This window comes from Micromesistius poutassou (genome assembly GCF_964030765.1).
Source record: "Micromesistius poutassou genome assembly, chromosome: 21".
NCBI lineage: Eukaryota > Metazoa > Chordata > Actinopteri > Gadiformes > Gadidae > Micromesistius > Micromesistius poutassou.
In genome coordinates, this window is record NC_140291.1 from 13,363,944 (window position 1) to 13,377,915 (window position 13,972).

General features: G+C 42.6%; 2 protein-coding genes across 2 annotated transcripts in view; both read right to left on the reverse strand.

The window, feature by feature from the left end:
• ttyh2 (tweety family member 2) overlaps positions 1 to 6,482 on the reverse strand; it is a 49,627-nt gene extending 43,145 nt beyond the window's left edge. Inside the window, exon 1 of the mRNA XM_084485936.1 lies at positions 5,982 to 6,482. Within this exon, the coding sequence (XP_084342062.1) occupies positions 5,982 to 6,110 (129 nt within the window). The 5' untranslated portion in view covers positions 6,111 to 6,482. The remainder of the gene's footprint in view (positions 1 to 5,981) is intronic.
• Positions 6,483 to 7,142: 660 nt separating this feature from the next.
• rpl38 (ribosomal protein L38) lies at positions 7,143 to 9,827 on the reverse strand. The gene is made up of 5 exons (XM_084485420.1): positions 9,778 to 9,827; positions 9,566 to 9,592; positions 8,943 to 9,003; positions 8,499 to 8,621; positions 7,143 to 7,216 (listed from the first exon to the last, which is right to left on the reverse strand). Exons 2-5 carry the CDS (start codon positions 9,566 to 9,568, stop codon positions 7,191 to 7,193), a joined length of 213 nt encoding a protein of 70 aa, XP_084341546.1. The 5' UTR covers positions 9,569 to 9,592; positions 9,778 to 9,827; the 3' UTR covers positions 7,143 to 7,190.
• Between the last annotated feature and the right edge of the window lie 4,145 nt (positions 9,828 to 13,972).

Here is a 13,972-nt window from a genome sequence, read left to right on the forward strand (position 1 = left end):
AACGTGTCCTCTGTTTAGGCGCTGTGTACTGAAGCATACTGAAGGCATGTAAAGGTTGGTTCACCCCCAAGCCCAAGATAATCCAGCCCCCCCCCCCCCCCCCCCCACACCCACTGTCAGCAGCCCCATGCTGGAGGAGAGGTCTTCAGCTGTGCCTGAGATAAGTGTGAGGGGGGTGGGGTGGATGAGGGAGTGAGTGGGGTGCAGCCGCTGTCCCCCACGGTGAGCTACAGCCCAGGGGCCCAGCAGGCAACACTGCTGGGTTATGGATGAGCTGGGGGGCGGGGTGGGGGGGGAGAGAGAAGACTCCCTCTTCAGCGATATAACGCTCTGCAGCACAGCAGTGGTCACGGACCCACAGAAGAACCCAGCCGTGGTAAAACATTGTAATCTCCCCCCTTGTGATCAGAAGAATTCCTACAACAAGGGACAAATCTTCTAATTTGAAGGGGAAATTGACGGTGGTTTTTCTGCACACGCCGAGTCTATAAGATCAAAGAGTCATTTGTTAATCCCTGATGGAAAATGTGGGATTTATATTATTATTTAGAACCCTATTTAAACCTTGAGGCATGAACCCGTCACCCCTGGAGATCGAGTGGGCGTGGTTCCACACCCACAACAGAAGTAGCCCCGCCCCCTCTGACTGCTGGGGTGCAGAGCAGCCTCCATTGTTGTCTTCCTGGAGGGCAATGGGGCCCTCCTGGTTCACACCCCACTGGCTGCCCAATGGAAAGAAAGAGGCATGTGTTGTGCCTCTAGGGCACAACACAACATCTATATAACATCTGGCTATCTGACACCGGAAGACCATGCAGCCAAACCCTTAAAACTCTTCAATAATGCAGCCTCACTTGTAGAATCACTATTGATTTTAAACTGTTGTTGACGGTGAAGATTTTCGTTCAGCGCCGTTCAATTCTATATGGATGGTCTGTAGGACAGAGTCAAAGGATGGCGGCTGCATCTATAGCATGACCAAGACACCCATAGCATCCAGCCATCTATCAGGTAATGCAAATCACTGACGTTAACGCACTATGGAGACAGATTGAGGTCAATTAGCCTCTGCAGGGCCCGCGGGGAGTGTGTGTGTGTGTGTGTGTGTGTGTGTGTGTGTGTGTGTGTGTGTGTGTGTGTGTGTGTGTGTGTGTGTGTGTGTGTGTGTGTGTGTGAGCATGACGACATGAGAAGACGTGTGCACCATCACAGTGCTTAACCACACACAAGTAGGCTTGCACACACACTCACACAGATACACACGGTAGCACTCATGCACACAGTAGATACGATATGAAAAGGCAGTGGAAATTGAGGAATGAAATTGGTTTCTATTCGAGGATGCAATGTGACAAATTATTTTGATTGCATTGCAAGCAGAATGGCAAGAAGTTTGAAACATAATTTCTAGATGAAAAATAATCAAAGTCTTCCTTTGACACAAAAATACGGCGTTGACTCTGTATAAAGTAGAAAAGGGCCACTCCTCCAAGTATCAAAACATGAGGGAGGCCAAAACAAAAATGGTATCAAGAAGGACATTTTATCGCTCCTGCACAGGACGTGAAAACAACCTTCACCATGCAGATCTCAACACATCGGTTTGCATTCATTCCTTTCATTTCTACTGGAGGAATGAGAGAGAGAGAGAGAGAGAGAGAGAGAGAGAGAGAGAGAGAGAGAGAGAGAGAGAGAGAGAGAGAGAGAGAGAGAGAGAGAGAGAGAATGTCTGGAGGATGGAAATTGTTTTGATGCAATCGAGTGGAACATTGTTCCTATAATGGAAATAATGAGAGAGAGAGGGACGATAGATGTGTAAGTGTGTCTGTATGCTTTAGTTATTAAATGTTAAATAGTTGCATAACCTCCAATTACTCAGTACTTTTTGAGTGCTCTTTACTCCAGAACCCTTCTGAGAAGGAGGAGGATTGATACATTGAATAGTAACTAAAACAGAAGCCACTTGCACCAGTGTGTTGCAGTAAAGAGTAGCCGTTACTTTAGCTGTATAGTTCATAATAAATGTTGACACATCACACCCTATATGTGAACAAAAACTCCAATGGTTAGGTGCATAAGTATACTGCACATCATTCATGGCCTAATCTCATAAGAGGCTTGTTTGCTCTTTTTTTTTTAAAGCAAGGCATTTCTTATTTGGAAAGGTACAACCACACCCACTTTTAACAGTCTACTCTAATCCATCCAGTCTATTATTGATAACCGTTGGTTGTCCAGATGATGAGTGCAGATGTTGAGCAGATGACTGCTGGTGCTTCCCTGCTCCACTAGAAGGTACAGCTACCTGCAATCAGCTTGTTAAATCGCCTGCTGGAACCCACTCTACTGCACTGTTTGCCTGATGCTTGTTACACTGTTGCAGGCCTGTGTTTGTTTCTCTGCTGTGTGGTGGCAAATATCATTCCCCTGGGGGGATCAATACAGTTATTATGTTTATCTGCGGGAAGATGAAGATTATTATCGGTTCTTGAATGCTTTTATTGACGATCACGATAGCAGCCAGGCTGCAGAGGCACACTTGATTGCCTGTATCAATCCATCACTTTCATAAGTACGTATCACAGAGGGGTATGGGTGCGTCCGCTGGGGCTGCATCGAGGCGTGTTCTGTGGTTTACAGTCAGGGAACACAGTGACTTCTCAGGGACCCTGGAAACACGGGGGGAGGAGGCTGCATTGTGGATTATGGGATGAGAAAGTGCATGACATAGGGTCACTGGGGGGCTTGGATGATTAATGGCAGCTTAAGCTCAGTTTTGGAAAAGAAACAACGTATCAAGCCAAAGGGACCTGGGACCAGAACATTCTTAGCATCTCTGGTAAAAGCACAGGTTATAACACGTTCTGGTCTCCGAGTGGTTCAAAAGGTTGGTTTCAAACTGTCACATGCAGTACAAACTATGTTGAGTGACATCATTGTGCATTGGAGTCAGCCAATCGGATACAAGGGTTGCATAATCTGTGCTATCTGGGTGAATGTAGCTCAAGGATGGCGATTTCAGTGTTCGAAAAGGGTCATACAGAGAACAGTTTGTCAATATTTTTTGTCTAAAGGTAAAGTCCAATATTCTGTGGGCGATGTAGTACAGGCAATCACTTTAAATAAACAACTGCCAAGCTATCATTAAAAAAATAAGAATTGCATTTTTACATTTTATCCATAGAATGGATGGTACTTTTAGACATAAAACATTTAAAAAAGGCACACACATGAAAACAGACACACCCATTTCCACACCCACACTCAGGAATGCATGCAATGCATGCATGCAACAATGCACTCAGAAAACTAGGTTCCTGCACTATTTCTGTCCCAGCTCGCTCCGTTCTCTCTGAATGTGGCCTCCTTTCATCCCGAGGTCCTCAGAGATGCTGAGTCACAGACAGCTGAGTCATCAGTCCCCCTCCGCTCCTCAGGTAAAGACCGCAGGGTGATCACTGAGCGGGGGAGTCATGATGACTGGCTCCTGTTGACACTGACTTCTTATTTAGTCATTGATTCAGATGTTGATGATGATGATGATGATGATGCTCCAAAGCCACGTACGCAGTATTCAGATGCATGGCATTAAGGAGCCGGTAGGGGGCTAGGCATCTTTTAGGTAGCTTGTGGATATATGGGATCGAACCCGGTACCTTTTTGAGGTGGCCTTTCTACTACACCATCCTGGTCTCTGGCTCCTAGGTTTGCCGGCCCCAGAGAGACAACTGAATTGGGATTTTTTTTTTATTGAACATTTCAACGTAGACAAGATCAGGACAAGTGATTCAATCACTGCCAACCAATAGTTCACAAGAGCAGCTGCGGCATGGGGACGGGGCCTCTGTGACCGAAGAGGAGGACTTAGGACTCAGCCATCCCTTTTTCTCTCTCTCACACACACACACACACACACACACACACATGCGCGCACGCACACACACACACACACGCACCACGAGGCTAACAAAAGCGACACAGTGAGTGACTGACCCCTCGGCCCTTGCATTCCGTGGCATTGTACCGGCCGAAGGGGGGGTTTTTAGAAGACCCATTCCACATCTCCGGACTCAACACTGGGCTTCCCCCGGCAGCGAGCGTGACGGCCCTGCCTGCTCAATGCTCGCCACTCAGTGCTGTGTCTGCAACGTGAGGGGCGGGGTGGCACTGGCCACCCCTGGAACCTGATTGGCCACCCTAGGTGCCACCCTAGTTGATTGACAGTTCACTGCATGTTTCGTTGAAAGCTCCCCCCCCCCCCCCCCCCTCAACAATTCTGGTAAGTATTTTCCTTTATTATGCCCGGTATATGGACCCCTCTATAAAGCCTTGGACACTCTCTGGCCACCCCTTGTATAACAGTCTGGCTCCGCCACTGCCCTGAGCGCTGGTGGCGTGCATTGTAGAAGAAGTGCTGAGGTTACAGAATCCTCCTTATGCCAGTCTGGGTCCACTTTCTCTCCGTGAATAACTCTGTGGTCAATCTTAATCGGACCGCAGTACATTATATTATATTGTGTGGCCAGCAGTGGTATTATAACATGAAACAAGGCGACGGGTCAAGTGGTGGTTAACCACATGCATCACGACTGTGGTTACCATTGTGTTCATATAATAAGTGGGCTTGTAACCACTTCATGGACACTGGAATATAAACTCTGTCTGTGGAGGCTTGATAATGCAAGAGCAGGTTTTTTTTGTTCGGCAAGTTCACAATGGCCTCATCTATGCAAAGGGTTAAACACTCGTATTGTTGGCAAGAATACTCCCATTTAGACATGCTGGAGCAATTCACCTATAACTACGGTACACTTCCAAGTTATACAATTTTTTTACTTAACATGCATCTTCAAAATGTCTTTGTTGGTTTTGGCTATTCTCTCTCTCTACACCCATTACCAGCACCACTACATTGAAGATGAATATCTTTAGCCTCATATTATAATTGCAAAAGTCCTATTTTGAGGTTCAACTTCAACTTCAACTCATTTATTTTAGTTCATCATTTAGCTTAAAAATTTGTCAAATAGATGACTGGGGAAGATAGAGATTGTGGAATGTTAAAACTCTCTGATAGGCTTAAGATATAGCCAATGAGGCACAGTGAATCAGCAGCATTAGGAGAGTAGAGTGAGGTTAGATATCACAATTTGGACAAAATATGACGTAGGCAATTATGCTATGAGGCTAACGATATGAGACAGAGACACTAAAACGAGTTACTCTCCCTGGCTGTCCCACTTGTCGCTCAGTTAGGAGCGGTTCTACACCGGCCCGTTTATTCCCGTGGCTATGCACTGGGCCTATCCTGAACAGTGACTGGTCTTTTACTAATTCAAACAGCTTACAGTCATTTAACTCCCAAGTTATAAATTCTGTCCCAGCTCGCTCCATTCAACCTCCTGCGTTTACAATGTGCTGGTCTATGGAGAGCTCCCTATGGCCCGTTTACCAAGAATGAAGCATGGAATTTCTCTATTTTAACGCACATGGGTCAAACTTGACCAGTTTAACTAAAAAAAACAACGTGGCTGGGGAGCGCTGACTGAACGTTTCAGACCCTGGCATGCACCATGCTCACAAAACTCGCTTTTGTTTCATTGACAAAAAATCCCAAATATCCAAAACGTGACTTCAATTTGGTCTTGGCATATGTGGACAATACGGGTGCACATAGTTGATGAATGACACGCATTGGCACAGCAGATAATTCCTCCCAATACCGGAGATGGTCATCACATGGGCCTACAGGTTTACATTGATTGATTTTATTCGACCATTGTTGATATAAAAATATGAAACAGCAACCAGTGCCACGTTATAAAAATAAAAATAGTCAGGGATGACACAATGAAGCCCTAAGGCTTGTTTCCATTGTGGTCCCTACATCATTCTTAACCGGGTACAACCATTAGACTTTCACACTTTTGTTATATAATGCATTGTGAGCATCCCGTGATCCCAGGGTTCCCCCTACTAACCTGCTGGTAGCTCTCGTCCTCGGGCTTGAAGCTGTTGTCTATTGGCTGCAGTCTCAGGTTTATGTGTGGGAAATTGTGCAACCAATACGTCCACCAAGGTGCAATGTAGTCCACCCGTGCAGAAGACATTTTCGTCCCCCAAAAAAGTTTCTTAAATAAATGAGCTCGGCTTTACCACACGGGCAGTTCGGTCAGCCTCCCATGATCCCTTTATAGTCTCATTTCAAACAAAGGAAAATCCGTTTTTTGGGGGGATAAAACATAGTCGAATACAAAGAAAGCGCATGTACAAGCGGTAGTAGGAGCGCCAAAATGTATTCCAAACGCGTTTTTTGATAAGGAAACAAAAATCAGTGCGCGTCCATGTCCGTGTGCTCGGTTAAAGATCCCAAGTACCGCCAGCTGGTCGAACTAAAGGCGCTCTGGCGGAGCAGGGTCCGGAGCCCAGCCACAGCAGCCTGGGGGAAGGCGCAACTAGGCTGGGGTAGGACCAGTGACGAGGGTCGGAGAACCAATGTTCCAGGATATTTTTTGCCAATCCCAACGTAAACGAATTTGATGCATCACGTCAACTATAGAATACTAAATTATTAATTTGAGAATATATGAATATACCTTCTGCCCCCTAGCGGGGGATTACGAGAAGCGCAGTTAAAAACTAAAGTAACTTTAAATCCTGAATGCATCCTACCAACACGAAAGCCTATTTTCGCAAATATGCAAGCATAAAGTTTTAGAATTTCAGTACTTTCTTCAGGCCTTGTAAATGGCCCCAGTATGCTTATTTATACGCAGTACTTTCTAATTTGGCTAGAACCATTAAATGATACATTTTAACTTGTGAACTTTATACTCTCATTTCATTTCTATATTGTTGCACCTTGATGCGTGTTCCTATGCATTTATTTTTCTTTCACTTTTTGGGGCATGTCTTCATTTATTAACACACTTGTTCCAAGGTCTTTGACCAAAAGCGTCTTTGGCCAAATAATAGTTGTCGCCACCGGTGGCTCAACAGTGACATCTGGTGAACACGTCAATATATTTTACCGTGGAGAAGGGGCATCCTTTCTCACCCAATAACATGGAGCAGGTGTTTGTCACAAGTGATAATGATTCATTACATGCATAACGATGGAATAAAGACAACCAACAAAGAAGCATTTTTTTTCCAATTTTTATTACAACGATCTGTACACAGCAAAGGTCCTACTTCAGCTCCTTGACTGCCAGACCTGGAAAATAATAAAATAAGTCTGGTTAGTAAGCACTCCGACACTCATTCAGATTCATATGTCAGGAAATTAGTTCATGGGTCAGTAGAAACAAAGCAGACCTGTTCTCTAGCATGATTGAGAATAGACTAGCCCGGAACAAGCCTGCTGTGTTTGGATTACTTGACATTAAGAACCATTTGCTTTAATACATGGTTCATAAACTGAACAAGCAACACTGATGCACTGCATCAGTGTTGTATTTAAAAGGCATCATTAAATAGCAGGCCGACAAAGGACTAGAGAGCCAGCCTAAGAGGTCTCTAACAAGTCTGAAAATAAGGATGCCCCTGACAAAAGATTCTTAGTCAAAGCTTGGTTGTCATTCCAAGCCACCAGTCAACTTTACTTTCAATTTCATTTTTTGGGACATAATAAAATGTGTTGGGTTCTCAGGATTAGACGATTTATTTAATAAGCACTCGAAGCAGAAGACCAATTAAATGAATCAACAAAGCTGTTTAGAACGTTCCTGAACAAGGGACGCAAGAAACACTAAAAACCAAAAATCAAATACATGGACCAAATAAACATCTCTTATAAATTTTGTAGGTGCCCTAAAGATTACTCTATAGAGCAGTGTTGCTGCCCAAACTTCTCGGCAGGTACGTTATTTGACAAGAAGCAGTGGTGAGTTAAATCAGGGCAGGTTGCAATCACATGTCTTTGGTAGTCTTTTTACTAAAAACTTGGCCAACTAACCAAAGTTTAGTCAGCTATTAGGGGCTTCCTTAGAGAAATCGGCCCTGAATTTAAATAACACTCAGACAAAAATCTTTATTTAAACAATTTAACTTAAGCCAACAATATTTGATGCCGCATTGCCCTCTAAAACCATTTAGGCCAACAGCCAAATCATAATTCAACTTGATCCTGATAAGGAACTCCCAGGAGGCTCCATCCTCTCCTCAGACATTAGTCTATGGGAACTACCAGGCTCTTACTTGTAGATTACCTCTAGTCCTAAACACACTTCGTCTTAGTATATGACAGTCAGATTCAGGCATCAAGTGTGAAATGTAATAGAAAAGACCGATAACACAAGGCCCCTTAATGACAGCCAATGGCTGACATTTCATTTCCTAGGTGAAATCTCAGGGTTGCATATTAAAACAATTGTTTGTCCAGTAGATTCTGTGTGACTCTACTGGCCTAAGTGTCTCAACTCTTGTGGCCAGCACCAACAATGTGAGTGGCAAGAGCCAAAAGCCAGTGAGTTTAGTGTGTCGTGTTCAGTACAGACCTGGGGGCAGGGACTGCTTCAGCTTCTCGGCCTTCTCCTTGTCTGTGATGACCAAGGTGTACAGGTACCTGCTGCAGCGCACCTTGAACTTGACATTGTCCTTGTTCTTCTTGATCTTTACGGCTGGAAACGACACAAGTACATGCATTGAGACACCTTTTGAAGAGGCATTTATTATGTTGGCACATTTTTTAGCCTTTTGTGCATGCTGAGAGTCTTGTCCATTCTTATCCCATTGCATTATTACAAATCCTAATAATTTGCTTAAGACAAAGGCATTTGTGATGCAATGCATTATTCATATTGGTTCTTACAGAACACTTCAGGCGAATTTAACAATACCATTTTGGAGACTACATCCGCAGTTCATCAAACATTCAATAGTTCCAATGTACAGATTGGAGAACAATCAAACGGTGCAGACAAACGATTGTAAACGCTTACACTTGGCATCCTTCCTCCTTGCCGTCAGCAGGAAATCTTTGATTTCTTCAATTTTTCGTGGCTGTGAACAGAAGAGAAACGTTAGTCGGGCTAAGGAACTAGACTGCAGTGAAGGGAGAAATAATGTGTGCCAGCGTCAGTGCACCCAAGTTTCTAGTAAATATCGACTTAGCATCTGTCCCATCTTTTCAGCAGCAAGCCTGTACATCACAGGCCAAACAACCCAGAGGAGGACAGCTTGGAAGACTGTTCCAATTCGCGAAGCTGTAAGCCTACCTTTACACTAGAAGGCAGTTTTTTTTAAAGGCATGTCATGCATGTACATACCCCGTACATGCAGTTTAGCTCTACAATCAAGCGTGGCGCTATCATTCTTGAGCGTTTTAAAGCTTAATACCCAAACGCTAAGAGAAACATTCATTCACAGAACGAAGTGGCGGCCCTGTCATGCTAGTAGGTTAGCACTTAGCAAGCTAGCTAAACAATGACTTTAACATTGCCTCTGAAGAGCTATGGAAAGCCAAAGATGTTAAGTCATGCAACAGTTTTTATCGTCATGTTATGCCACAACGAAAACATATGAAGACATATGAAGTAATCCGTAATGACATGCGATGTCTTACCATGTTGCCGTGTTAGCCGACTGAAGCCTGTAGGAAAGACGCAGCGAGAATATGGATGGTAAGTAACAAATGTGAACGGCTACAGAGACATGATCATCAGAAAAAATACGACACACGCAGTATAATATCGATTTTAGACAAAAGACAGTATATTGTTCATTTTTAGAGCAGATGTTTCATGATTTTGTTTACGTGGAAAATATGGAACTTACACAGTCAACCAGTGAGGGGATGAAGAGGGCGGGACTTCCGCTTACATTCAATTTATACCCCCTACGGCAGGCCACGGCGGCCAAAATAAAACCAAACCAAAACCATTTCTTTGAGTCGTTCAGGTGTTTTGTCCTGTTAAATAACTGCATGTAACGCATAAAACATTATAATAATAATTGATCGTTATAATGTATCTGTATACTATAGCAAAAAATGTAGTATTTCATGCACAGAGCCAACCAACATGCTTCATTGATGCCCAAAATACACTATGTGGTTATTACTTATGTTTAACAGCCCAAATGTACAGAGGTTAAAGTATTCCTAACTGCATCGAAAATATATCATATCATATCATGAATAATGATGATCAAATTTAAGCCCCCCCCCACCACTAACTTGCGCGCACACACACACACACACACGCACGCACACACACACACACACACACACACACACACACACACACACATACACATACACATACACATACACATACACACACACACACACACACACACTGTATAGGCCCTATATGCAAATAATGAATGAATAAATAATGTGATGAAAAGAAAAATTCCTATCCCAAGTTTGGCATGCCTTTACTGCGTGTCAGTAGGAATTACATTCTCTTTTCTTGCAGACTATCTCTCTCACTCTTTGTATAATTCATGATCAACAGATTGTGAAAGGCCATATCTATAATTAAAATCCAAAAGTACATTCATCCATAATTTCAAATTGCTAGCAAGCAATTTGAAGGTATATTGTATTTATATTGTTAAACGTATCGTTCCCTTCTTCACAAATTAATTATTAAGGTGGGTCAAAAAAGGGAGACCTTCAAGTGTTTCAGAAGCACTAACATATCATTTTTGAAAGGTAAAAAGTAAATGCCTTTTTTACGGCTGTATTTGTACTGCTAACTGAAATGGACAGACCGTTGGGACGTGATTCCTGCACATCTTTGGGATTCAAAGGTCCTCAGCCCTGGAGAAATTAATTTGTGTTATATTGTTAAAATTTTTAATGTGTGTCGCTTGGCTAGAACACGCCTCCTCTGTTTGTTGTTGCCATAGCTTTATTTTTTAAATATTAAAGGGATGTGTTAGCTATAGTTATTACAAAAGGATGGGTATTGTGTAATTATGCTGTGAGACAAGATGAGACACTTTAGAGGAGTGTGAGTTCTTATTTATCACAAGTTAGCCGACTTAACCACATTAATCAATTATTTCGGCAGTTTTGCATAATGCATAATGCAATGTTGTTCTAGCATTTCTTATTGTGCTGTAGAGCTGTTTTCGACTAATATATAAACGTATGAAACTGAAATCATCTGACATTCTGTGCAACTTTTTATTTATCTTTTGAATCAAATTTTAATCAAATCTATTCTAATTATGTTATTCGCTCTGCTATTAATTCAGTTTGATCACCCACCAGTAGAACAGCTGATATTCAGCTATTGATATTGATATTCAGAGCTGCGTTACGGAGTTGAACTTAACCTTTGATGGTCTGGCGTTTGATTGGCGCATCGACAGCATCTCCACCGGGTACTGCTCTCTGTCTGGAATGGCTGGATGTTTTTTTATAATCTATTTGATATCTGATAGGCTACAGGTTGATTTACCCTAGGTGCTTAATCAGTGTTTGCAGCATTGGACCTTTCAACCTGTGCTTTTAAATATTGAATCGCCTTCTGTCACTCAAAGATTACAAACATTATTGTTGCAATTATGTTAGAGGAGCATTTCAGGAGAGGGCCCCACACAATACGATAGATTGATGCACATATGATGGCTCCGAAAAAAGTTAAACAGGCTACATTCAACTGTAAAATGTGTGGTCATTATATCGGATTATTACACGGCTCTTCTCAATGCTGTGGAATGCTTCGTTCACTTGCATGGGCCTCCATGACTTACGGCGGTGAATTCTTTTTCGATAATTGCTAAGCATATAATGACCGCTGTCAAGGAAAGTGGATTTTTTTGCCTCTGATTCACATCTTTCGTATCAATCCGCAAGTAGTCCGGTAACTTATCAACCCCAGCGTATTTGGTTGCTAAGCGACGTCAACGTCTTTGGCGGACTATTTCTCTGCTAATCAACACTACGAATGCTGGTAACAAATAAATTGTAAAAAGACACACCGTGTGAAGTTATTTTTTTCGTTTTGGCAAGTAGCCGCGTAATAAACGGGATAATGTATAGAATGTCGCCGGTCATTATCAAAAATAAGCCTCTTCAGGGCGGTTCTTATTTTCCTGATAATGACCGGCGTTCTATACATTCTCCCTTACCTATGTGTCATTTCAGTTTTTGTGAGATTGTACTTGTTCGCATGCCAACCGGTGGATGTCAGTTAGGTTTCACATGCCTATCCTTTCCCATGGGGCCGGAAGGAACAATAATCACAATGAACTGTAGGCAGATACTCATTGTAGACAAATACAAAGATGACATTTTCTATGCTAAATATTTCAAGATTTCAAACTATATAGGACTTCATAATATATATTGACAATACAACTTCATGCTGACCTTGCTACGACCACAGCCGTTTATGTCTTGGTATTTTTATTTTTAGTGCAGTTATATTACCACGACAGCAGAGGGCACTGAAGTATCACAGATAAAGAAGAAAAGTCTTCAGCCCCCCTCTAAACTCCATAGACCTCTGAAGAATAAGTCCCGCCTCCGAGGCTCCCGGTTCCCTCGGTCAAATGTCTATGGGAAATAACATGGGGTTTTTGAATGGTTGTCCATAACAAACTCTGTAGGTGGCGAAGAAGTAAAAGCTGCGTCACGTTTTCAACTACAACCTTTTTCCATCTGGTTTCCACTTGGGTTTTGCATTGTCGGGCCGTTAAAGTAGTTAACTATTATGAAGAAGCATTAGCCTATGCTAACGCGGATCTGCGCAGACTCAAGGGGAATTTACACCGCAGGCGAGAGAGAGACGTGAGCGTAACCACGTAGGCGTAACGTAGGCGTATCAATTCACACCGCCGCTGTTTATATTTTCAAGATTCATCAGATAACATCAGAACCGAGACGCTTCAGAAACACTTGAAAATAGAAGTGAAGCATAAGTTAAGCCTTGGTCGGCCGTGCGACGGGCGTAAAACACTGCCGGTGTAAATCAGTGCACTAGTTTGAATGAATTCTATCTCTAGCTCAGTGTTTCTCAACCTTTTTTGAGCAAACGCCCCCCTTACCTTACCCTGATCCTCTGGAGCCCCCCCCCCCATTATTATTGTTAATTTTGTTTAAAAAATAAAAAATAAAATAAATTTGCGACACCCGTGGGTAGGCTATATCCATTACCAACTCCACTCCAACTCGTGCTACATTGCTTGAATAAAAAACTTCTGTGCCGTTTTGGTTTCTCCTGGACAAGAAAATGTGTATTCAGAGTTTTATTAAAAGGTTTTATTATTGAGCTATTGAAGTTGAATACGTAACAGTGCTTGTGTACATTTCTATTGGTTATCGAGCTGTTAACCCGCAAACTTGGGTTCAATATGTGTACGAAAGACTCCCTTTGTTTACGTTGCCTAGCAACGCATGTGCAGCCTTTATCCGCTTTGTTCTGAGTTGGAGAGTAGCACGTTTAAGTTTGCGGCCAAATAGTAATTAAAGTAGTTTGTTACTATACAAGTTAAGCGCCTGTAACATCAGTGTTAAATGCGTATGTGCCGGTTGGTGAGTGTACTTTATGAAAGTAAGTGTTTATCGGTTCGCAGACGTAATGAGCGACGTTGCAGTGGTCTACGTGTAATGCGCACCTTCTATTGTTTACAATTAGCATGCTAAGCGGAGTTAGCTTCATTCACGTCTTATGTTGCCTTACTATGTAATATGGATGAGATTCATGTTGCTTAGTGTAATGCCCCATCCACCGCTTGCTTTGCATGTCCCGCAAACCAACCAGTGGAAGTCAGGGGAGGGCGAAATAGTTTCGGAAAGCACCACGCTACTGCGATGAGGTGGATTTGTTTATCGGCGTTACTATAGCGATCATGACGGTACTGAGCATAAAGTAAAAAGTAGATGAGACAATAGAGGGGTTAGAAACCCATATGAAGATAGGCTTTTTATTTCAGTTATCCTATTTTTGCACCGAAAATATTTGAAAACCATGAAAGTAAAAAAAAAAAAAAAAGAAAAAGTTAAAAATAATGA

What these genes read in the sequence shown, in the direction of transcription:
- rpl38 (XM_084485420.1), bottom strand. An exon ending in AAGGAGGAAGGATGCCAAGT is followed by an intron (nt 8,622 to 8,942) that starts GTAAGCGTTTAC and finishes TGTCGTTTCCAG; the next exon opens with CCGTAAAGATCAAGAAGAAC. An exon ending in GAAGCAGTCCCTGCCCCCAG is followed by an intron (nt 7,217 to 8,498) that starts GTCTGTACTGAA and finishes ATTATTTTCCAG; the next exon opens with GTCTGGCAGTCAAGGAGCTG.